The following is a 26,333-nucleotide window of genomic DNA, read 5'->3' on the forward strand; positions in this document are numbered from 1 at the left end:
GCTGGGCCACTTGTGTGGCAATCAGAAACACTGCTGGACTACTGCGGTGATCAGGGACACTTCGGTGATCAGGGGCACTGCTGGACCACTTATCCGGCGATCAGGGACATTGCTGGGCCACTTGTGTGGTGATCAGGAACACTGCTGGGCCAATGCGGTGATCAGGGACACTGCTGGGCCACTTGTGTGGTGATCAGGAACACTGCTGGGCCAATGCGGTGATCAGGGACACTGCTGGGCCACTTGTGTGGTGGTCAGGGACACTGCTGGGCCACTGCGGCAATCAGGGCCACTGCGGCGATCAGGAACACTGCTGGACCACTTGTGCGGCAATCAGGGACACTGCGGTGATCAGGGACAATGCTGGGCCACTGCGGTGATCAGGGACACTGCTGGACCACTTGTGCGGCAATCGGGGACAATGCTGGGTTACTTGTGTGGTGATCAGGGACACTGCTGGGCCACTTGTGTGGCGATCAGGGACACTGCTGGGCCACTGCGGCAATCAGGGACACTGCGGCAATCAGGGACACTGCTGGACCACTTGTGCGGCAATCAGGGACACTGTGGCGATCAGGAACACTGCTGGACCACTTGTGCGGCAATCAGGGACACTGCGGTGATCAGGGACACTGCTGGGCCACTGCGGCGATCAGGGACACTGCTGGACCACTTGTGCGGCAATCAGGGACACTGCGGTGATCAGGGACACTGCTGGGCCACTGCAGCAATCAGGGACACTTCTGGGCCACTTGTGTGGCAATCGGGGACACTGCTTGGCCACTGCGGCGATACTGCTGGGCCACTTGTGTGACGATCAGGGACACTGCTTGGCCACTGCGGCGATCAGGGACACTGTGACGATCAGGGACACTGCTTGGCCACTGCGGCGATCAGGGACACTGTGACGATCAGGGACACTGTGGCGATCAGGAACACTGCTGGGCCACTATGTGGTGATCAGGGACACTGACAATCAGGGACACTGCTGGGCCACTTGTTGGGCGATCAGGGCCACTTGCGGGCGATCAGGGCCACTTGGGGCAATCAGGGCCACTTGGGGCGATCAGGGCCACTTGGGGCGATCAGGGCCACTTGGGGCGATCAGGGCCACTTGTGGGGGCGATCAGGGCCACTTGTGGGGGCGATCAGGGCCACTTGTGGGGGCGATCAGGGCCACTTGTGGGGGCGATCAGGGCCACTTGTGGGGGCGATCAGGGCCACTTGTGGGGGCGATCAGGGCCACTTGTGGGGGCGATCAGGGCCACTTGTGGGGGCGATCAGGGCCACTTGTGGGGGCGATCAGGGCCACTTGTGGGGGCGATCAGGGCCACTTGTGGGGGCGATCAGGGCCACTTGTGGGGGCGATCAGGGCCACTTGTGGGGGCGATCAGGGCCACTTGTGGGGGCGATCAGGGACACTTGTGGGGGCGATCAGGGACACTTGTGGGGGCGATCAGGGACACTTGTGGGGGCGATCAGGGACACTTGTGGGGCGATCAGGGACACTTTAGGGGCGATCAGGGACACTTTAGGGGCGATCAGGGACACTTTAGGGGCGATCAGGGACACTTTAGGGGCGATCAGGGACACTTTAGGGGCGATCAGGGACACTTTAGGGGCGATCAGGGACACTTTAGGGGCGATCAGGGACACTTTAGGGGCGATCAGGGACACTTTAGGGGCGATCAGGTGTCACTGAGGTGGAGGGCAGTTAACTACTGCCTCTTCTTCGCTGTTTCTCCTCTCACAGACAACTCCGTGAGAGGAGAAGGAGGCGGAAGCCGCACCATGCGGCTTTTGTTTACACTTAAGCTGTGTCCTTATTGGACACAGCTGATCACATGGTATGGGACCGATTTCATTGGTCCCATACCATGTCACGTAATCCACCGTGTCCGTCGGACTCGGCGATCGTCGGGCTCGCGGGTGCGCGCTCTAGGAGCCGCGCACGAGCCTCAAATACAAGGTGCCGTTTAGAGACGGCAACCCGCTGCTGTAGGTGTCCCGTCCTGCCGTTTATAAACAGCGGCCGGACGGGAAGTGGTTAATATACACTTATTGGGATTTTTTTTTAGCAGACATATAGCAGAATACATTTTGGCCTAAATTTATGAAGAAATTAAATGTTTTTAATTTTTTTATTGGATATGTTTTATAGCAAAAAGTAAAAATATTGTTTTTTTTTTTTTCAAAATTGTCGGTCTTTTTTTTGTATATAGCGCAAAAAATAAAAACCCACAGATCATATACTCTATTTGTGGGGAAGAAAATGACATAAATTTAATTTATGTACAGCGTTGCATGACCGTGCAATTGTCAGTTAAAGTAACGCAGCACGTATCGCAAAAGAAAAAAAAAAAACACGGCCTGGCCAGGAAAGGGGGTAATTCCTCTGGAGGGCAAGTGGTTAAGTGTCAGCATACAATGAAACTAGTTTCAAATGTAGGGCACGGAAACTACTTTATCATATTAATGTGATAATCTGCTGAAATCCAAGTCTCTAACGGGCAGTTTATTTGATAAATACTTACGTCACCAGCCTCCAGACACCACAAATTTCTTCTATTAAGGAAATCAAACCCTGATCTAATCTTCATTAGCAGAGAACAATACTGTAGGCAGCAGTTTGACATTAATATAATTACACTTCGCTTTTTTAATCTAGGCAAAGCAATACCATGATCAATCAGATCCAACGAAACTGTATTATATAAACTTACTAAAATGAAATACATCTAATTGGATAAATATGCTCTCTCTGCATCAGTAAGAACAGCTGCGTGTAAATATCGGACCATATTAAATAGAAGGAAAAAAAGCCAAGTTTTAGAAATGCGATTTGTTATTGTGTGTGAATTTTGCAACAAAACTGTTGACTTGTTGACAAGTCAGAAAATAGACATTAACGGAAAGTAATTCTGCTTTAGTACTCCTCTGTAAAGTTCTTTTCTTGAAGTTCATTGAGGGGCACAGGAATACAGATACTTTTGGGGTTAAACTGCTTCGTGCAGGAGGAAGGGACACTTGCAAATAAAATAAATTTTAGGCCAGCCCCAGGATAAGTCCAGCTAACATACCTCTGTTTGCAGCAAGTGGTACCAAGAACATGAGCATAAGAATAGGGATGGGACTGTTCCCCTGATTGGTTCCTAAAAAAAGACCTAACAGTGAGTATAAAAAGACCATACCTTGTTGTGGTCAACAGAAAAAAGCACCGGGAACAACCGCCAGAAGGAACAGATCTCAAGGTGGAACCTAGGACAAAAACAGGTCTGAACAAAAAAGACCAGCCGGTCTACATAAGGCGGCCAAGGCTGCTCATACCAAACCCTTAGGATTAGGGGGAAGGAAAATCCATGACCCAGAAGGGGTTGCCTAGCCAGGCAGAGAACCAACCTTATTAAGAAAGGTTTACTAGATATTCCGTTATCAGCGCATTAGGCATCAAAGAGTGTGAAGTAACTCGTGAGACTGCCAGAAAAAACTCAAATTGTTTGATCTTATGAAGCCATCCTGACTGAAGGGGCAAGGGGCATTCCCAGTAAAGTATGCAGGAGGGCAATATAAAAATCACCTGTAGAAACCAAAGATGAAACATAACAATGTCCAGAAGCATTGCTGGGGCCTAGCAGAAAAATTCTGAAATGTCTGTTCCTGAGTACCTGCCATGGGACTACAAAGTTTCAGAATCCCCTGGTGAAACAAACAGGCACAGAACAAGAAAAGCAGGCACCTTAGCAGAACCTCTAAAGAACATGCACCTAAATAGGAGCAGAACCATGTAAAGCATCTGAAGGACCTTCCTCAAGACGCTCCAGGTCAGCTACAACAGGACTTTTTCCCAGGTGAACAGATCCCACAAGGTCCTCCGCTCATATACTATCCTCAGTAGAGGATACATGCAGCTAGAAGGTAGTGTGTTCTACCTGCTGACAATCAAAGGAGGCCCATAGTTCTCAAACAATGATTTCCACCACAAAGGATTTGAAATGCACCTAGGTGTGAAAACCTCACATCTCAGTGCATATTAGCAAATATATGTGGAAGCCATACTGCCTTTTCAAGGCCTCTGTATGTTGTGTGGTCCCTAAATCTATGGGATCCCCCATAAGAGGCAAGTGAAAGAGGACCCCATAGGCAAGGGAGCGGAGGTCTGTACCCAAGACTGCTAGAGGGGTAAACTACTCAAGGACCGCCAAGATGCAAAATCAGTCCCCAACATGTACAAGTGGGGATGCATCTTCATGCAAAAGGGTTTGCAGAGCGATTAAACGGACCTCTAAATCTGAGCCATATGTGTCAAGTAGGAATCAGGCTCTGAGGGCACCCTACTGCAGAAGTAGATTAGACAGTGGTAGGATTTAGCTGACCCCTTCCAAGATCACCTACGTTGAGGTAAGAGTATGCTCCAGCCATCTATGCCATTAGTAATCATATCAAGGGCAGGGCCAAAATGTTTAATATACCTTACAGGTCAAGCAAGTCAATTGCTAGATTGGATTTGTCATCAATGTCACAGCAGTGCCCATCTGTATAGACCTCAGACCCATGTAGAATACAAAAGATAAAAGATTGGATGCCTAAAACTAATCGCCTCACAAACATGAGGCTCCTGGCTTAAAATGTTTCCAGTGTTTAATCCTCATGTGGTCAGTATAACACCAGCAGTATCTGAATTCCTATGCCCCTCAATGAATGAGAAACAAAACTGTATTGAAAGCATACTACATGGAGAAGTATTACACTGGTCAGGACCTGTTTGTGGACTAGTGACCATCACACCTTGTTGGGCCTCTCATTTCAAAAACATGACCACTTACATAGAGTTGTACTCCCTGACCTTTCAGCTATAACAGTCTCCATCTTTAATGGAAGACTTTTTGTCACAACATTTTGGTGTGTGCCTTTGGCAATGTGTGCCCATTCAACAAAAAAAGCATTTGTGAGGTCAGGTACCAAGCTTGGACAATACCTAGCTCAATGACATTGGAATGACATTTTCTATTCATCCCAAAAGATAAATAGGGTTAAGGTCAAAGACCACACCACACCCATCAAACCAGATCCTTAAAGGACATGGATTTTTGCACAGGGAGGTAAAAACGTCCTCAAACTGTTGCCACAAAGTTGGAAGTGTACAACTGAATAAAATGCCTTGCATGCTGTAGCACTCATAGACCCCTTCCCTGGAGACAAATCTAGTAAACTTCCAGAACACATACAGCTCCTCCAAAATGTTCCTTTATTGGATAAGCACTGTAACACACAGGGTGACCAGCTCAAGCGTTTTGGACCTCTGGGGTCTTAAAGCTGGCTATAGATGGATTGACAAAATCGGCCGGTTTAGCAAGTACTAGTATTTCAGTCCATCTATGGCTTGAGAGAAGTTGATCTAAAAATTGGCTTCACTCAAATGGGAACGTTATAACATTTTCATGCAAATAAGTGCATGCATCTGACCATCGGCTGCAGTGCTGATCAGTGAATTCTGACAGCAGAAGAGTCCCTGCTGTCAGAATACAATAGCACAGCGGGAAACATTCCTCCAGCCACCTTACTTGTGTAGATGGGCTAATCTGTTTAGTTTTTTTTTCCCCGATCAGTCTGCTAGCTGATTTAAAAAAAAAAAAAAAAAAACATGATCCATCTATGGCCAGCCTTGATTATGGCTCCTTCACTGAAAAAAACTGAACTCATTTGGAGGGGTGAGCACATACTTTTGACTACAGTGTATTTTAAAAACTAAACACAAATCCATCCTTTCAACACTGCTAATGTGAGTAGCATTTTCAGATGACCGGGCTCTATAGTACTGCAGAAGAGTGGCATCACCCTACCTGGTTTCATGGGACTGGGGAAACAAAACGTGCAGTTATAGTTGTGTGGTTAGCCTTACAAAAGGAATGGACACAAGAAGGACTGTACAAGCCCAATGTTGCTCATTCATAAACTAATATGCAGGGGGGGGCATTAAAGGAGCTCAGACTTTGCATAATGGTGTCCTGCAGCTAAACTGAATGGTGGGGTCTAAATTACAAAGGCAGCTTAACAAAACATTGACACAAATTTTAAGTCCAGGAACACACACATCACTTACTAAATTCCCCTCTCCACTTCCATGTCATTCTCCGCTGACACGTAGCTCCTGGTTTGTTGAAGTCACAAGCTGCACATGTCGCTTCGTCAACCATAGCAGAAGGCTGTAATTATAGCATAGTTTCTCAGAGACCAAGAACAGAAGAGCTGTAATCAGGAATTACCTAGCACAGGACACAAACAAAAAGTCTGTCTTTCCACCAACCTGTAGACGATTGGTGAGGATGATGTTGGGATACATAGCTCCCACATCAAGATGGTAAATAAGAGGGCATTCAATTCTATTTGGAACCTCCTTTAGAGAAGTTAGTTTCTTCTTTATTTCATCACAAACCTTAACATGGACAAAAAGACAGCGTGAGTTTTAGAGAAGGGGAAAGAAAAAAAAAAGAATAAAAGCAGCATAACAGTTCTCATGTACCTCCTGAAAGTTAGTGACTTGCTCGAGAGGGATGTTCTCTTCCTCTTCAATGGCATGACGCAGCGTTAGCTCCACACGCTGAAGCAGGAAGTCAAAGGCAGCTGGATTCTTGAGGAGACAACACAAAAATCAAAATTTTTTGCATAAACCAAGTACAACTGCCACAATGGTAAGCTGGAAAAAACATGATTTTTTTTTTTTTACTCACAGTGAAAAACTTTTATTGAAAACCACTGAGGGGAAAAAAATCTTAAACCTTGACCTAATCCTGCCACGTACAGGAGGAATGGACACTGGCACACAAAAGAGAAAACAAAAAAAAAAAAAAAAAAAAAAAAACTGGCCAACCCTGGGATAATCCCTTCTACTACCCGGATGCCTCACTTTAGTAGCAAAGCAGTATCAAGAGCAGGGGTGGGCAAATTTTTTGACTTGAGGGCCGCAATGGGTTCATATATTGGACCCGGGGGCCGGACCAAGAGTAGATAGTAATTCATCCCCCATAGTAATTCATCCCCCATATAGTAATTCATCCCCCATATAGTAATTCATCCCCCATATAGTAATTCATCCCCCATATAGTAATTCATCCCCCATATAGTAATTCATCCCCCATAGTAATTCACCCCCATATAGTAATTCATCCCCCATATAGTAATTCATCCCCCATATAGTAATTCATCCCCCATATAGTAATTCATCTCCCATAGTAATTCATCCCCCATAGTAATTCATCCCCCAGAAGTAATTAATCCCCCATATAGTAATTCATCCCCCATAGTAATTCATCCCCCATAGTAATTCATCCCCCATAGTAATTCATCCCCCATAGTAATTCATCCCCCATAGTAATTCATCCCCCATATAGTAATTCATCCCCCATAGTAATTCATCCCCCCTATAGTAATTCATCCCCCCTATAGTAATTCATCCCCCCTATAGTAATTCATCCCCCCTATAGTAATTCATCCCCCCTATAGTAATTCATCCCCCCTATAGTAATTCATCCCCCCTATAGTAATTCATCCCCCCTATAGTAATTCATCCCCCCTATAGTAATTCATCCCCCCTATAGTAATTCATTCCCCATATTAATTCCTCCCCCACAGTACTATTCCCCCCCAAGTAGTAAGCCAAGTCCCCCCTGTGTCAATTCACTTACCTTTGCTCCGCGCGTTCCTCTCGCCGTCTTCCCGCGCCGTTCCGGTCTTCAGGGCGGACTGTGAGAGGAGACTAGCTCCCTTCACGTTCGTCACGCTGCCCCACCTACACACATCCTGACAGCCAATGTTTGCCTGCCCTGGCTGTGTTTTTTTTAGCACGCTCCGCGGGCCGGATTAAAAGGTCCGCCCGGGCCGTAGTTTGCCGATTGCTGATCAAGAGCATTATTATATGCACAGATGGGTGGGATCTCAGGAAGACTCCCAGAAAATGAATTACCGAGAGTGCAAATATCCTTTTCTCTTCTCTGTCCATTGAGATACACAGGGAGTCAAACTTTTGGGATGCCCAAAGGCAGTACAACTGAGGGGGAAGATAGGCAGCCAAAAAAGAGCTAATTGGCCCAATGACAAACTATCTACAGCTCACAAACGCCTGAAAGACCTTGAACAGAAAAGAAAGCAATAGAAGGGTACTGTAAAGTATGGACAAAACTTTTTTTTCAAATTTTAAATAGAGAAAGGGAGGAATAGAACCCGTCAGATTCTTTTTGTCAACTGTGTCCCATTGGGAAGATTTACCTTGGCTTCCTGTCCCATAGCCATACAGGACGTGAGAGGAAATCCCTGTAAATTAAGGGAATGCATTGGGGACCCCCAGGTCACCAGAACTAGTGGCCCTATTGGAAGATTTCCCCCTATTACTTTTCTTGGGGCAACCCAAAATTTGGGATTTTTCTTTTACTTTCAATTATAATGGTAAACAGGACAACTAGAGAGGATGAATCTTCCCAGCAGGGACACAGGCAACAATGAAAACTGACAGGTATTCTAATCCCACTCCACTCTATCCAAAACTAGAAAAAAAAGTTTTGCCTTCAGTTATACTTTAATGGCCGCCACACTAAATAATAATAGCTTAAAATTAAAAAAAAAAAAAAGTGTATTACAAAATTTATAAAAACACAGTACATACAGTACAAGTACTTGTGCAAGTAATACTGTAAGCAAGCTTTGCCTACATGACAGTGGCTACACTGCTCTAAATGCAGGAGCAATGCAGCATCATTGCCATACCATCAAAGGAAGCAGCATTAGACGGACTTTACTCGCAGGCCGACCCAGACCTGTTATTGGACAGTGTGTTGGGGATGCCAAGACAGTCGAACTGCCCCCTCGGTGTCTAGAATCAGACATGTTCCAGCTGGTAGAAGGCTAGGCCTGGAGTACTTCCAGAAACCTGGGCTCCTAGTAGTTGGCAAACAACACTCAGGACTCGGAGGTAATCAAGTGCCACTGTAGGTAGGAAGTAGAAGCAGATTAGGAAACAAAGTTACATGTGGCTTCTGTGGAAAAAGAGAAAAACTTGCACTTAGAAAGCACTCCACAGCTAACTTAACTGGAACCAGTCAGGAAAGTGCTCAGGCAGGCACACGTGCATAAGGGTCACTTCCATGCTTACTTGTGATGTCTAATATAGCAGGGTCTGATAGTAGTAGGACCAAAGGTGAGACTGGGGACAACTGTGCTGAGTAGCTGTGAGAAAGCAAAAAAAAAAAAAAAAAACTACTGCAGGGAGATATTAGAGTAAGACAGCAATGGCGTTAGATAAAAAAAAGAAAAAAAAAAAAAAAAGATGGATAAATCTTTGGTCAGCCGAGAAGAGAGAAGATGCCCGAAGTTGGCATCATAGAAAAAAAACAACACACACGGAATGCTAATGGAAATGGGTTTTCCCAATACTGACCAACAGTTTTCCAGTGTCCAATCCTCCTGTAGGCGGCAGTATAACTCAAAAGGTTTAAGATTTCCTGTGTCCCTCATGAGAAAAATAGAAAACTGGGGAGATTTGAGATCTGCTATTTCCTTAGAATTTACTGGTCAGAACAGAACACAGTAGAAACAGGTGTGCAGTACCTAAAAGATCAATATTCTTTTCTTGTTAATGTTAGATATTCCTTTTAGTTGTAATTATTAAGCAGGTAAAATGATAGCTCAAAATAGGTAGGATAAAAATTAAAGCTGAAAAGATTGCACATGACTGAGCAACTAAGTCCACATATGTTAAAAGCCTACTGAGTATACTCTGGGAAAAACAAAACAAAGAAACAAACAAAACCAAAACAAACACACAAGTAGGCAGTGTTTACATTATATTTACCATTTTGAAGCGGCAGGGAATGTCACTGCGGAATACTCCAGACTCAAGAGCCTCCACGTGCCCACCCACATAAGTTTCAGAGTCCAGCACATGGCCATCACTAGTCAACTTATTGAATACTGTCTCTTGTTTGTTGGGGAAGATAATGTTGGCATGGTAAGCCTGGACCATCAGCAATGCCTCACAGAGGGTTCCAGAACCCTTCCTCAGCACCTGGGGAAAACAAATATTAGCAAAAATGCACTACAATTCTCAAATTAGCTAACAGAACATATAATCTTGGGTTACAGACAAAAATTACAATTTACTGCTCAAACGTTTAGTTTTGTGTCAGTTTCTAACCTCATCAGGCTCCATAGGGATGATTGTGCAAAGAGCAAAGATGAATGGGTGGACATACTTCATGTACATGTAATACGTGGCAACAGCATCGGACACAGAGTAAGTGGCTAGTACCTGCAAAAATAAAGTTCAACCAGGAACTAAATCCGATTTAGCATGTAAAACAAACAAATAAGATCTGAGAGGAGTTTTCTTAAACAGAAATAAACTGCTGACAGGTTTCATACAGAGGTAAAATATACCTGTGGCTCCTCATTTGCCATGCGACACATCTCCTCTGGGTCCAGCTCAACTGGGTCATAACCCAATTTTGCTTTTGCAGCTGCCTTCAGATTATGGCTTCCAACAGGCAAGTAACTATCTCTCTTCACCCACCTACAAGAAGAGCAAACAATTACCAAAAGGTTCACACCACAAAATACAGTGTATGGTGTGTATTTTGGAAGTTGAGAAAACTGAATACTTGGGTAAATAACAAGTTTTATAATAAAAAATAAAAAAATGTGTGTCAACTTTCAACCCTCTGCCGCACCAGTAAACTAAAACAAGAAAAATGATAGTAAGGAGTACAAGAAAAATTCCAGTTTTCTTGCTCACTAAAGCTTGTGGTCTGAAAGTGCCTCCAACTCAAACAGATGTATTCAAAAATTACCAGGAAAATTAGATTTTTCTTGTAGTCCACTAATGGGTCCAGGAATTTATATACTGTCCAGTATATTATCTTCTAGAGGAGGAATGAACACTGGCAAGCTAAAAAAAATATTGTACGCCAGCCCAGGATATTGCCTCCTACTCTCTGCATGCCTCAGTTTTGTGGCAAAGCAGTACCAAGAGCATGAATAAAAATTTCCCCTTAAGAGTTCAACTTTAACCACTTGCCTACAGGGCACTTCTACCCCCTTCCTGCCCAGGCCAATTTTCAGCTTTCAGAGCTGTCGCACTTTGAATGACAATTGCGCGGTCATGCAACACTGTACCAATATGAAATTTTTAGCATTTTTATTGAGACAGACAGAGCTTTCTTTTGGTGGTTTTTTTATTTTTTGCTAAACAAACCAAAAACTGAAAATTTTGAAAAAAAGGTTTTTCTTAGTTTCTGTTATAAAATTTTGTACATAAGAGATTTTGATTAGGTGGCACTGACTGGCATTGAAAAGCAGCTCAGATGGGCACTGATATGTGGCATGGATGTGCACTGGTAGGCACTGGCAGGTGGCATTGATGGGGCTACACTGATCATCAGTGCCCTGATGATCAGTGTAGATGTCCCCTCTGAGTAATGCTGATTACCGACTCTCCTCTCCTCACAAGCTGCCAGCGTGACAGCTCGTGAGGAGAGGAATGCCAATAACCGGCATTTCCTTATTTACACGCGATCAGCTGTGATTGGACACAGCTGACCACATGACAGAGCCGACGTCTTCGGCTCTTTCCATTGATCGGTGATCAGCTGTGTCCCAGGGACACAGCGCACCACCGATCGCCGCACTGCGCGCTCCCGGGGGCGTGCACGTGCGATTAGAGTGGGAGGACGTCATATGACCCAGAATGAGAGAACCGACTTGCTCCCGTCATTTCCTTATATGGAGGGCGGGAGGATGTTACTGGACTTTTTCCAGCAAGTGCAAAAATCCAAATTTTCTTTCTTGACCACTGAAGGGCACAAGAATTCAGATATGGTAGGGATGTCCATAAGCAGTCCAGCAGGGCAACAACCTTCCACAGGCCCAATGAAACAGAACTGAGGGACTGCCAGCAACCCAAGGGCTACCTGAAGGATAAATGCTTGAATCTGAGACCAGATGAGTTCAAGTCTCCAACCTGAAGGTTTAGCAGATGATCAAAGGAACTAACAACCTGCTTCTCAAGTCCAGAAAGAGAAGGACCACTGTCAGAGGAAGATAACTCCATATGGGAGGAAACAAAACAAGTGTAACAGAAACAAATTCTGCTGAAGGGAATTTAGTATCCCTAACCTGATGTAGTTCAACAAGGAATAGAAAAAATAAACCCAGGAGAAACCAAAACAGTCAAGGCTCTATGTATCTTATGGATGCATAGAGCAGCGGCTCAGGAGCAAGCATGCAGTGGTGCCCCACGGTAAGCAGTTTTCCCTGGGGGCACTGCTTGAGGAGGAGGAGGAGAAGAGGATCAGGGCAGCTCTGTGTAAAACTACTGCACAGAGCATGGCAGGTTTGTTATTTTAGTAAAAAAAAAAAAAAAGCAAAGCTTTAGTATTACTTTAACACTCTTGATCCCTTAGAAGACTTTAGCTCAGGGAAGAAGAATCTTCTAGTAGAGAAACCCCTAGATTCAGGAGTCAGAGTCCTTTCCAGACCCCTGCATGTAAGGCTGTGTAGAAACACTAGACTGCCTAGGAGTTAAATTTGCAATGGTGAAGGCAATGGCTGAGGTAGGTTGAGAAGAAAGGGTGGAAAAGAAGAAGCCTCTGAAAGAAACGTGCCCCAACACCAACATTTCTGCAAGAGAGGAGAGAAGGATACCCTGTTTGATGACAAAGGCCATAAAGGCCCACTGGGGATCTATGAAGTGAGGGCCAAAGCTGGATACCCACAACTACAGGTGACCAGTAGGTCTTGAAAGTGAAATCTGACATAGCAAGATCCAAGAAGATCTTCAATGTACTTGGCCTTTCAAGGAGATACTGTCCACTAGGATCCCTGAAGCTTACCATCTTCACTCTGTCAGAGTATCCCATAAGCTGATACCAGAAAAGGAGACTAGGCCTTACAGAAAAGTCCAGGCTCTGAAGAGCATCAAGTGCAACTGTAACACACCAATGATTGAGATCTCAGTGTGAGGGCCTGTCAAGGCTCGTTCCTGTTAACCTAGAAAGACAGAAGGTCCGTTGGAGACGACAGACACTGAGGGGTGCAAGGTACCCTTGGGGAACTGGAATGTTCCAGGGAAAAGGAAAGGGAGAGCCCAAGCCTGCAAAGGGTCTGCAGCAATTAGTGAGTCAGCACAGGGGAAAGCAAGAGGCACATCTGGAGAGTGGTAGAGACAAAATATTTTTTTTTACCGAGTACCCAAAGGGTAAATGTCTAAGGAGCAAGTTTCCCATATGCGTTGAATGATTTGCCAACAGCTTCCCCACTTGTAGAAGTAAGGGTGCACATTAATACAGAAGATTTGCCAGCAGACTTCATTGGTTTCTGATCATTAGTTCAGTGTGCAGTCAGAGTCAGGATCTGGGAGACTAGGTACACCTCCTGCAGAAGTGGTCCAAGATGGGTGGAGGCTCCACCAACCTCTACATGGAGCTTCTGCATCAAGGATGGAGCACGTTAGCCTTACATGGGATCCAAGAAGGTGGTATTCATGGTAAATCCAAAGAGACAATGTCCCTCAAAGGCTAGGAGGAATCAGATGTTCTTTTAGAAGTGTAAGAAAGGATATTGCTCAATAACAACACACACACACACTTCCAATCAATATATTTATATGTGACTATTATAAGACATGGGCAAAAATGGCCATGTCATGGGAACGAAATAGCACATCGAGAGGCATTTCCCCCATGCAACTTGAATGTGTAGATGGGGGGAATTCAGAACCTTTCGTGCAGGTTGAACGAAATGTAAATAAAAACGTATACTGTGTTTCCTGCTTAAAGCAGCCCATAGTGCACAATTTTCTTTCCTTCCACCACACATTTTGCCAGAGGGGAGCCTTTGTCAGCAGAACACAATGAAGACTGCTAGCAGCTATAGCCAACAGCAGTGGTCACATGCAAAAACTCCAACAGGCTGGTTGTACTGAAGTCAATTGATGGATCGACTTCAGTACATCCAGCCTGCCCATAGATGGATCGAACTTCGGTCTGTATCCTTGAGGAATCAGGTGAATAGGGCCGCAAAATCCTGAGTGCCTTCAACAGAGGCCCCCCAAATTTCAGGGTAGGAGCTCTGCCTCACCTGATGGAGCAGAGGGATAATGTAAACCCTTACAACTTACAGAGGCACTGGAATCCAGATTGCAGGCATTGGTTCCCTCAGAGGACACAAAGTAGATACCCCTGGAACAGTTTTGAACTGGGGTCACCTGTTGCAGCAGTACAGTCATGCTGTGGTCATGTGGAAGCAATACAACTAGGCCCAAAGTAAGAATTAAATCCCCAAGCATTCACAATTTTGTTTGCCGGTTGTAGCACTGCAAATGAAAAAGCAGAGCTTGCGAAAGCACAAGTAACAATTAACTTCTTGCCCTCCAGAGGATTTACCCCCCTTCATGACCAGGCCATTTTTCACTGCGTTACTTTAACGGACAATTGTGCGGTCATGCAACACTGTACTCAAATTTATGTCCTTTCTTCCCCCCACAAATGGAGCTTTCTTTTGGTGGTATTTCATCGCCTGTGCGTTTTTTATTTTTTGCGCCATACATACACAAAAAAAAAAAAAATAAAGACAATTTTGAGAAAAAAAACACAAAACAATATTTTTGACTTTTGCTATTAAACATGTCCAGTATGAAAAAAAAAAAAATCAAATTTCGTAAAAAAATTTAGGCCAAAGTGTACTCTGCTAGATGTCTTTGCTAAAAAAAAAAAACCTCCCAATACGTGTAAATTAATTGGTTTAAGTGAAAGTTATAGCATCTACAAATGGTGGTATATATACTGGAATTTGTTTTGTTTTTTTCTTTTATAGTAGTAATGGCGGCAATCAGCGACTTATAGCGGGACTGCAGCGGGCATTCTGACACCGAGGGGGACTGGTCACTGACATCCCCCGGAAATGTGAAATCACGTATATATACACACACGTGATTTTGCGCAGCCCTGCCGCGCTATAGCAGTATACATAAATAAGGCAGCCTTTACAAATATAAAGTCCATGCAAATATAGAATTACAAAAAGTACTAACAATTTTTTGTTCAAAAAGTTACAGTAAAAGATTTACACCACAATAAACTCATTACATTTTGGTTTAATGTACCTGAGACAATCCATGTGAATACAGGATGGTGACTTGTATTCCCCTTGACTATCTTTCTGGAATCCAATCTCTTGAAGCATGCTCATCCCATGCACTGCAGCCCGAGTCTCTACAAATGGCCTGGAATGAACAACAAGGTTTCATCCACAAAGATATAAATAAGATATAAATAAAACTGCTACAGACAGCTATAGGGCTATAGAGAAGGACATTTACCAGTCAAAAAAGTCCCCATTATAAGTTACGATTATGCTTGGCTTTGTTTCCTGAACGTGCTCAAACCAACGCTGTATGAGATGTGCCTGAGTAAGGAAAAAAATTTAATTACCATAGTGCTAACATCATGAAGCTAACCCAAAGAAGAACTGTATTAACTGCTTATCTTTAGATTTTTTGTTTCTGATCTATTTATGTACTTTTATTATTTATAGCTCTCTATCGTAAATTCTACATATTTGACCAGACTTATTAGGAGGTTTTAACAGACACTCAATTCTTTAACCCCTTCACGCCGGATCGTCCCGGCGTGTAGAGGAGTTCCTGTGTCGGGAGGTGGGTGGGACAGGGCAGGGCTTAGTGTCATGTGGCCGCCATGATGTCACGGCCGGTCACATGATCAGGAAAGGTCCCAATCGAAAGAGCGGACTGGGACCTTTCCGTGACTACAGTACATGTGTGCTGGTAGCGCGAACGGCGCACGCCCTCAGCACATATGTTTTTTGTTACTAATGGCTAGCAATACAGAAAGGCTGGTATTTACCCTCTTTATGTACACAAGACAGTGAATATCTTACAGTTTTCTTAAAAAGGCCAACACCAATTTTTCAAATCATTAGCCTTATTGTATTACCTCATCTGGCTCATTGAAGATGCAGAATGGTCCCTCATATTCTGGTTTTGGGGTGAACTCAAAGTCTTCAATATCTTCAGATACAATCTCCCGGTTTGTAATTAAATATCCCTAGAAGAAAAAAAGCAAGATGCAGTTAAATAAATCAACTATTCTTACTTGTCAAGCCAGACTAAGTTGATAATCAGAGTAAAGACACACCTGCCCATCAATCATATACGAGATCATCATAATTTGGTCACTTTCAGCATCTGGAAACTTCAGAGGTAGTTTTGTGGTTTCAATGTCAAATGCCAAGACCACAGGATCCTAAAAAACAAACAAAACAAAACACGCACAAGATATACAAAAAACGAAAAAAATTAGGATTTTGAAATATTTGGAGACAGATTAAATTTAGAACAAAAAAAGAAATTCCTAATATGCATACAGGTCTTTCAACAAGATCATCCCGTCTTGTGATCTCTGGAGGTGATGAGCTTCCACGATATCGCACATTGTACCAGTGAGCCTGAAAGACAGATATCAGAATAAGAGATAATTGATATAAATAGGTATAGAGAGTAAAAAACCAAGCTATAGAGTCTGCCTGGCTACAAGAGTCAATTGGATTGGAATACTGACAAAAGAAAAGCAATAACAAGTGACAATGAACCAAAGGTGAAGAGTAAAGTACATATTTGGAAGAACAAGAGTAGAGGGGGGGAATGCGGTAACGAGGCAATACAAGAAAACAGCGATAACCTATGAAGAATAGGAGAACGTTGAGCACTGATCAGAGACTATCATAGGGATAGGGAAATTAAACGAATGCTTGGTACACACTATCAATTTTTTATTTTTCTGTTTAACCCAGCGGGCTGAACAAAAAAAACAAAACAAAACAATGAAGAGCTCGGGAGGAGTTTGGAGCTCCACTCCAAGTTCCCAGTTTACCCTGCATTGGTATATGACACTAAGGTCCTCTGGCTCCTTACCACCTATACTATCAGCCACCCTCATTATTATATGGTGTATATTACACATATATACTGTTTTGGGCCCCATTTATTGCAGCCTATCATCCTGCTGTCCGTCTGATGTTACAGGACTCGAGGTCATTAACTACACACACTGCCTTTCCTATATTGAGTGCTGCACCATTATTCAGGTGTCACGGTTATACCCTATAATTGGGTGACCACTCCACACTGGGAATTATGGCAGTCTATGACCATCTTTACTATTTGTTCATTTTAGTAAGAAATTGCATGGACATTCATATAATATAACTCATGTGTACCCTGACGGACTCTGTGTATATGTTATCTCTATAGGATTCCATCTGGTTCATACCAGCTCGGCATGGTGTCCCTTCAACTATCCAAGATTTTCATATCCACTGTGTGATCTGTAGATCATAGTCATCCACTGCCTCTCCATTGTCTATAAAGCGCCAATCCAGGTGCATCACCTACTTCTGCACGAGGCTACGTTCAATATTGGAGAAATTGGCAGTATACAGTGACCCTCTACCCCCAACCTGGGGAGCTATTCTGCATTACATCTATTTCTACTCATTCCATTAGACATCATTGCCCTAACCAGCCCTCTGCTGCTACGTCATATATGATGTGTACACATACCGAAACTCTGTACTATATATGTATATTCAGCGTTTAGGGTATTTCTTGAGTATTGACTTTGCCATTTATGTTGCCTTTCATATTCCTTTCTGAACTATATCCATTCAATTTCTTTCCCTTCTGACCCTATTCCGGTCTTCATCTCTTTACTACTCTATCATTTCCATCTGAGTTAGCTATTCCATTCCTCTTTGCAGGCTGTCTGTTTTGTGCATGAGTGCATGCATGTCAGAGGGGATCCCGGAACGTGGGTTGTCTTTTACATGACAACGTTGTCATTTTATTTTAATCTCTGTGTTAGGTGGAGGTTGCCTGCCTTTCTATTGTGTTCAATTTTGATAAAAAATATAATTTTTTAGCCACTGTTTGTTCTCATTAGGACTTCTGCTCCAGTGGGTTCCCCCCTCCTGGTTTTCCCTCCCTTTTTATTGACCATAGAGCTGACTGGAGACCGAATGGTGCCAATCATCTCTATAGTCTAAGAAATCGGAAGCTACGAGCATTTCACATTTCATCACTTCAGTTTCGCATGACATAAACAACGCCATTTGTAAATTGGGAAAGCATCTGATCACACTGATCTTGGTCAGATTAGATAATGTAAGGGCAGAGGAGAGTCTGATAGACCCCAGATTTCTCAAAAAAGAATATATGACAATGCCCATTGAAGTTATAGGGGATATTTGCATTCCCTGTGATAGCATTAAAAGTGATTAAAAAAACAAACAAAAAAAAAAAGGCTTTTAAAGCGTTGCCTATGGATATTAAAAATGTATGCAGTTTGTCGCCATTGCATTGGGTATGCGCTGTTTTAAAGCATGTCATGTTTGGTATTTCACAACAATAAAGCAAAAGCAAGCCACCAAAAATGACACTAATTGTTAATGTCATAAGCACCTCTCCGACTCACTTGTACAAGTGTGGATACATAAACCCAGGGGACAGCATACTAAACAATATGATAGTGTGACAAGAACACGCCTATCTGAAAAAGAAGGTTTCTAGAAGATCCACGCGGAGTAGTATGAATTCAAATGAATTTAACAATACTTTATTTGATCACATAGATCATGGGGAGGTTAAACATAAGCACGGTGTACATATGAAAAAAATAAAATCATGTTTAAAAACACTTAGCGTCTTCAATTAAGGGTCATCTTAGCCAACAGAGCACCATATAAGGCAAAGTGGTGTAATAATGGAATAGTTATCCTGGATTTCCGTAGGTTTCCTGCTTAATATTTGTGTGAACCGTATATTCAGTAGGTGTGTTCCCAGTATAGATCAGGGACCTCCTGGAATGTACAAGCTGGAACACAAAAATATAAGGTATGTATCTAGCAATATGGAAACCAAATCACATCCAAAATTTACCAGGCCTCCCTCCACAAAAGTCAATGGATGCTGCTGTTACCTTCTCAGAGGTGAGACTATCATACCCGCCTCTCAAATGTAGGGACTTCCTGGATAGCCACCCCAAATGGAACAGGGTCCACAGTACCAAGTGATTCTGAGGATATATATAGAAAAAGATAATAAATGTGTAGAACATGGGCATCAGGTAATCCCGAAAACAAAACACACATAAAGATGTGGATATATTACCATCAATAAGGATCAAGAAGACTCCTGTCGACTTGAACTAAGATCAGGTCCTTGATGCTTTTCCAAAAATGCATATGGGGGTGGGGGACCAGGTATACACGATGCGTGGATTTCAAACACATATAGTGTGTATATAGCATATAGCAGGCCGTAGATACCTGAATTTAATATACCCAGTAAAGGGTTTCCAAAAATTGCTCAATTTGAGAAGGTTATTTGCGGTTTTATAAGGATGTGGCTATGTCACAGCAAAAAATACCTGAATAGGATATCATATGTATATATATATATATATATATATATATATGTAGATTCTCCTCCTTAGAGGATTTCCAAAAAATTCCCCGAGTATACAGGGTAAATTAGGCCCATACAACATGCCCTATGAACACCATGTAGGCTCTGTAAATCTCAACAGCCGTAAGCTTTTAAATAACTTGCCACCGGTGGAAGATATATTTCCCTGAAGGATTGCCGTTTGCGAACCGCTGTGATAATAGCCCACTGGTAGTTCTCAAAAGGTCTTGGGCCTACCTAGCAGGGAGCTGTGACACCGCCGTTCCTTCCCGCCTCGTGGGCGCCGCACCCTGTGAAGACGCCGAGCGTAGTGACGTCAATACGTTGACGCGTTTCGTCCGCCAATCACCGCAGACTTCGTCAGAACTGGGAGGGGACTTCAATCCTTTGCCTTATATGGTGCACTAATTGCATACCAAAAAGTCTCCACCTCGCCATCTTGTGTTGAAAGAATATCACTACATTGGGAATATCCAGAAGTGAATTAAAACATATATCCTGAATTTAAAAATGATTGCTGGATGTGGAAGAGGAGCCTAATTACTATGGACCAAATCATCTTCCAGGAGAATGATAGACGGGAGACTATTATTAGCATATTTCACTTTCACATAGGGAAACATCAAGACCAAGTACAGCCACCAAGATTTCAAAAACAGTCCTATTGTTCTATATGCTCACCACCTAATTAGAGTAGAAAGAATCGAACGATTAGGTTCATATTTTGTCCACAGAGGCCCATATTTAGTGCATATATAGGGTATCGCAATGTAGATTATAGCTCATGATATATAGAGAGTTCAAGGGAATTTATTTCAAAAACACCCCAAAGTTAAGTTCTGTGTTTAGTCCAGATGGGACAAGTGCTCCTAGGGTATAGATCCAGAATTTTTCTTTTTGTAGGAGGACTTTATCAAAATCACCCCGACGAGCCGAAATATTCAGCAGAAAGATCCCTTTTACTTTTAGACCATCTGTTTTGCCCCCGTGTACTTCTTTAAAGTGTTGCGCCAATGGGTTCACTTTTTCTCCCTTTCTTACATTCCTATTTTCATTTCTAATGTCTCTCAGATGTTCACCAATCCTAGTCCTAAGGCTTCTTTTGGTTTTTCCTATATAAATCTTTTTACATGGGCATTCTATCATGTATATCATTTTACTACTAGAACAGTTAATAAAGCTTCGTATTTGAAATGTCCTAGAGTTATCATTGTTGAAGAACTGATTAGACTTATGTACAAATGGGCAAATCTGACAATGACCACATGGAAACATACCATATATACCAGTCTTCCTAGTTAGCCAGTTTCTCTGTGGTTCCCTCTGAAATTCTGATTGTACTAATATATCATTTAGATTCCGAGTTCGTTTTGCCACCATATGGGGGCTCTCTCCTACCACTTTCGCTATCTGCGGATTCTGAATTAGTAAATGCCAATGGGAGTCCAGGGCCTTCTTGACTTCATCCCATTGTTGTCCGAATTTAGTTATGAATCTTACCGGTTGGTTTTCAATATTCGCAGCTGCCTTTGGTTTTGATTTATTAATTAGTTCCTCTCTTGATTTACCGAGGGCTCTTCTTTTTGCTCTTCTTAGGGTTCTATGTGAATAGCCCCTCTCTCTGAACCTTTTGTAGAGCTGGATGGATTCATGTCTATATTCTAATTCTTCTGTACAGTTTCTTTTTATTCTCTGGAACTGACCGATAGGGATTCCCTGTTTTAGACTCTTTGGATGGTAGCTATTAGCATGTAGAAGTGTATTGGCCGCTGTTTCCTTTCTAAATGTTTTAGTGACCAGTTTATTTTTGTGGACAGAGATTGACAAATCCAAAAATGTTATCACCTCTCTATTCACTGTATACGTAAGTTTGATATTTCTATCATTCTTGTTCAAGAATTCCATAAAGCTTTTAAGCTCATCCATACCTCCATCCCATACCATTAGGACATCATCAATGTATCGCAACCAGGTTATTGCATATTGTTTATAGGGAGTGGAGGGATATACTAGCTCCTCTTCCCACATACCTAGATGTAGACATGCGAATGCCGGGGCCCAGGGTGCTCCCATGGAGGTACCACATATTTGCTGATAGAAGAAGCCCAGAAACTGAAAACAGTTATGGGTCAGCATAAACTCAAGCAAATCCAATATAAATTCATTTTGGGCCTCCATTTCAGGAAAATATATCTCCAGAAAATGGGCCACCGCTTTTTGTCCCCAAATGTGTGGGATGGAGGTATAGAGTGATTCCACATCGATGCCCACCAGGAGTGCACCTTCTGGTACTTTTACATTTAGAATCTTTTTAAGTACATCCCCCGTGTCTCTTACATAGGATTTGAGCTCCAGGACCAAATCCTTGATCAAGTCGTCTACAAAATTGTACAAGTGAGTCGGAGAGGTGCTTATGACATTAACAATTAGTGTCATTTTTGGTGGCTTGCTTTTGCTTTATTGTTGTGATATATTTCCTTAAAGGTTCTTATAACCTGTTCTGCCACCTTGGAGGTTTGGACTCAGTCTTAAACATCTGCATGGTGTACAGTGATTGCTGGATTATTGATATTTTTTGACTATATCTATACGATACTATGTAATTCCCTCCCCTTCTTGTGGAAGGGAAAATACCTAAGGAGGTAATGGCCTACTTGATCAATGAGGAGATGGATGCGGAAATTAGATCTGCATTTACTAAGAACTTAGACCCCCAGTTTCTGGGCTTCTTCTATCAGCAAATATGTGGTACCTCCATGGGAGCACCCTGGGCCCCGGCATTCGCATGTCTACATCTAGGTATGTGGGAAGAGGAGCTAGTATATCCCTCCACTCCCTATAAACAATATGCAATAACCTGGTTGCGATACATTGATGATGTCCTAATGGTATGGGATGGAGGTATGGATGAGCTTAAAAGCTTTATGGAATTCTTGAACAAGAATGATAGAAATATCAAACTTACGTATACAGTGAATAGAGAGGTGATAACATTTTTGGATTTGTCAATCTCTGTCCACAAAAATAAACTGGTCACTAAAACATTTAGAAAGGAAACAGCGGCCAATACACTTCTACATGCTAATAGCTACCATCCAAAGAGTCTAAAACAGGGAATCCCTATCGGTCAGTTCCAGAGAATAAAAAGAAACTGTACAGAAGAATTAGAATATAGACATGAATCCATCCAGCTCTACAAAAGGTTCAGAGAGAGGGGCTATTCACATAGAACCCTAAGAAGAGCAAAAAGAAGAGCCCTCGGTAAATCAAGAGAGGAACTAATTAATAAATCAAAACCAAAGGCAGCTGCGAATATTGAAAACCAACCGGTAAGATTCATAACTAAATTCGGACAACAATGGGATGAAGTCAAGAAGGCCCTGGACTCCCATTGGCATTTACTAATTCAGAATCCGCAGATAGCGAAAGTGGTAGGAGAGAGCCCCCATATGGTGGCAAAACGAACTCGGAATCTAAATGATATATTAGTACAATCAGAATTTCAGAGGGAACCACAGAGAAACTGGCTAACTAGGAAGACTGGTATATATGGTATGTTTCCATGTGGTCATTGTCAGATTTGCCCATTTGTACATAAGTCTAATCAGTTCTTCAACAATGATAACTCTAGGACATTTCAAATACGAAGCTTTATTAACTGTTCTAGTAGTAAAATGATATACATGATAGAATGCCCATGTAAAAAGATTTATATAGGAAAAACCAAAAGAAGCCTTAGGACTAGGATTGGTGAACATCTGAGAGACATTAGAAATGAAAATAGGAATGTAAGAAAGGGAGAAAAAGTGAACCCATTGGCGCAACACTTTAAAGAAGTACACGGGGGCAAAACAGATGGTCTAAAAGTAAAAGGGATCTTTCTGCTGAATATTTCGGCTCGTCGGGGTGATTTTGATAAAGTCCTCCTACAAAAAGAAAAATTCTGGATCTATACCCTAGGAGCACTTGTCCCATCTGGACTAAACACAGAACTTAACTTTGGGGTGTTTTTGAAATAAATTCCCTTGAACTCTCTATATATCATGAGCTATAATCTACATTGCGATACCCTATATATGCACTAAATATGGGCCTCTGTGGACAAAATATGAACCTAATCGTTCGATTCTTTCTACTCTAATTAGGTGGTGAGCATATAGAACAATAGGACTGTTTTTGAAATCTTGGTGGCTGTACTTGGTCTTGATGTTTCCCTATGTGAAAGTGAAATATGCTAATAATAGTCTCCCGTCTATCATTCTCCTGGAAGATGATTTGGTCCATAGTAATTAGGCTCCTCTTCCACATCCAGCAATCATTTTTAAATTCAGGATATATGTTTTAATTCACTTCTGGATATTCCCAATGTAGTGATATTCTTTCAACACAAGATGGCGAGGTGGAGACTTTTTGGTATGCAATTAGTGCACCATATAAGGCAAAGGATTGAAGTCCCCTCCCAGTTCTGACGAAGTCTGCGGTGATTGGCGGACGAAACGCGTCAACGTATTGACGTCACTACGCTCGGCGTCTTCACAGGGTGCGGCGCCCACGAGGCGGGAAGGAACGGCGGTGTCACAGCTCCCTGCTAGGTAGGCCCAAGACCTTTTGAGAACTACCAGTGGGCTATTATCACAGCGGTTCGCAAACGGCAATCCTTCAGGGAAATATATCTTCCACCGGTGGCAAGTTATTTAAAAGCTTACGGCTGTTGAGATTTACAGAGCCTACATGGTGTTCATAGGGCATGTTGTATGGGCCTAATTTACCCTGTATACTCGGGGAATTTTTTGGAAATCCTCTAAGGAGGAGAATCTACATATATATATATATATACATATGATATCCTATTCAGGTATTTTTTGCTGTGACATAGCCACATCCTTATAAAACCGCAAATAACCTTCTCAAATTGAGCAATTTTTGGAAACCCTTTACTGGGTATATTAAATTCAGGTATCTACGGCCTGCTATATGCTATATACACACTATATGTGTTTGAAATCCACGCATCGTGTATACCTGGTCCCCCACCCCCATATGCATTTTTGGAAAAGCATCAAGGACCTGATCTTAGTTCAAGTCGACAGGAGTCTTCTTGATCCTTATTGATGGTAATATATCCACATCTTTATGTGTGTTTTGTTTTCGGGATTACCTGATGCCCATGTTCTACACATTTATTATCTTTTTCTATATATATCCTCAGAATCACTTGGTACTGTGGACCCTGTTCCATTTGGGGTGGCTATCCAGGAAGTCCCTACATTTGAGAGGCGGGTATGATAGTCTCACCTCTGAGAAGGTAACAGCAGCATCCATTGACTTTTGTGGAGGGAGGCCTGGTAAATTTTGGATGTGATTTGGTTTCCATATTGCTAGATACATACCTTATATTTTTGTGTTCCAGCTTGTACATTCCAGGAGGTCCCTGATCTATACTGGGAACACACCTACTGAATATACGGTTCACACAAATATTAAGCAGGAAACCTACGGAAATCCAGGATAACTATTCCATTATTACACCACTTTGCCTTATATGGTGCTCTGTTGGCTAAGATGACCCTTAATTGAAGACGCTAAGTGTTTTTAAACATGATTTTATTTTTTTCATATGTACACCGTGCTTATGTTTAACCTCCCCATGATCTATGTGATCAAATAAAGTATTGTTAAATTCATTTGAATTCATACTACTCCGCGTGGATCTTCTAGAAACCTTCTTTTTCAGATAGGCGTGTTCTTGTCACACTATCATATTGTTTAGCATGTTTGGTATTTATTTACTCGGCATACCATCATCTTTTATATGTTGCCAAATAATTGGCCAATATATTGTGTTTTTGTGCTGTAAAAGTAAAAAAAGTTTTTGTTTTTTTTAAATTTGAAAAATCGCAGTGTCAGTACTTTGTGACATAAAAAATTGCAGCACCCACCATTTTATTCACTAAGTTGTATGCTTTAAAATATATATAATGTTTGGGGGTTCAAAGTAATTTCATAGCAAAAAATACAGATTTTTTTCATGTGAACAAAAAGTGTCAGAAAAGGCTTGGTCTTCAGGTGGTTTAGAACACATGGCACAAACTTCTAATGCTGGGCATAAAATGCCCCCATCCCCCAAAATGACTCCTTTTTGGAAAGTAGACACCCAACACTATTTGCTGAGAGGCATGTTGAGTCAATAGAAACATTTTTTTACCACAAGTTTTTGGAAAATGACTACCCATCACAGTTCCGGAGGCCCTGAAATGCCAAGATAGCACCAATTCCCCCCCCCCAAATGACTACTTTTTGGAAAGTAGACACCACAAGGAATTTGATAAGAAGCATGGAAGTATGTTGCAGATCTCGTGTGTTGCCACAAGTTTTTGAAAAATGAAGAAAGAAAACAAAAACATATTTTTGCAGTTTTTTTTTTAGATTTCAAAACCTTGTGAGAAAAAAAAATGAGATCTGCAAAATACTCACCATGCCTCTTTTTAAATTCCTTGGGGTGTCTACTTTCCAAAAAGGAGTCATTTGGGGGGTTTGGCGCTATCCTGGCATGTCAGGGCCCCTGAAACTGTGATAGGTAGTGAGGAAGTGAAATGAGGAAGTTACACACCTTCAGGCTTTCAAAGTGGTGATTGGATTTCAAGCTCCTGTATGTGGCTAGGCTCCCAAAAAGTCTCACACACGTGGTATCTCCATACTCAGTAGAAGTAGCAGATAGTATTTTGGGGTGTAATTCCACATATATCCATGGCTTATGTGAGCAATATATCATTTAAGTGACAACTTTGTGTAGGAAAAAAAAACACAAAAT

General features: G+C 42.3%; 1 protein-coding gene and 1 long non-coding RNA gene across 2 annotated transcripts in view; both read right to left on the minus strand.

Annotated features, from left to right (window-relative positions):
* Nucleotides 1-26,333, minus strand: part of POLE (DNA polymerase epsilon, catalytic subunit) — a 128,357-nt gene that overhangs the window by 76,585 nt on the left and 25,439 nt on the right. Inside the window, exons 8-18 of the mRNA XM_089652208.1 lie at nucleotides 16,426-16,506; nucleotides 16,197-16,304; nucleotides 15,996-16,106; nucleotides 15,362-15,447; nucleotides 15,146-15,265; nucleotides 10,426-10,558; nucleotides 10,184-10,297; nucleotides 9,842-10,054; nucleotides 6,521-6,628; nucleotides 6,305-6,433; nucleotides 6,101-6,203 (exon numbers count right to left, since the gene is read on the minus strand). Coding sequence (XP_089508334.1) covers nucleotides 6,101-6,203; nucleotides 6,305-6,433; nucleotides 6,521-6,628; nucleotides 9,842-10,054; nucleotides 10,184-10,297; nucleotides 10,426-10,558; nucleotides 15,146-15,265; nucleotides 15,362-15,447; nucleotides 15,996-16,106; nucleotides 16,197-16,304; nucleotides 16,426-16,506 — 1,306 coding nt within the window. The remainder of the gene's footprint in view (nucleotides 1-6,100; nucleotides 6,204-6,304; nucleotides 6,434-6,520; nucleotides 6,629-9,841; nucleotides 10,055-10,183; nucleotides 10,298-10,425; nucleotides 10,559-15,145; nucleotides 15,266-15,361; nucleotides 15,448-15,995; nucleotides 16,107-16,196; nucleotides 16,305-16,425; nucleotides 16,507-26,333) is intronic.
* On the minus strand, nucleotides 18,656-19,457 carry LOC149447691 (uncharacterized). The gene is made up of 2 exons (XR_016305833.1): nucleotides 19,035-19,457; nucleotides 18,656-18,929 (listed from the first exon to the last, which is right to left on the minus strand). It is a non-coding gene; the product is annotated as an uncharacterized LOC149447691 (long non-coding RNA).

This window comes from Staurois parvus, unplaced genomic scaffold (assembly GCF_062004578.1).
Source record: "Staurois parvus isolate SC_StPar_1 unplaced genomic scaffold, SC_StPar_1.0 ptg000673l, whole genome shotgun sequence".
NCBI lineage: Eukaryota > Metazoa > Chordata > Amphibia > Anura > Ranidae > Staurois > Staurois parvus.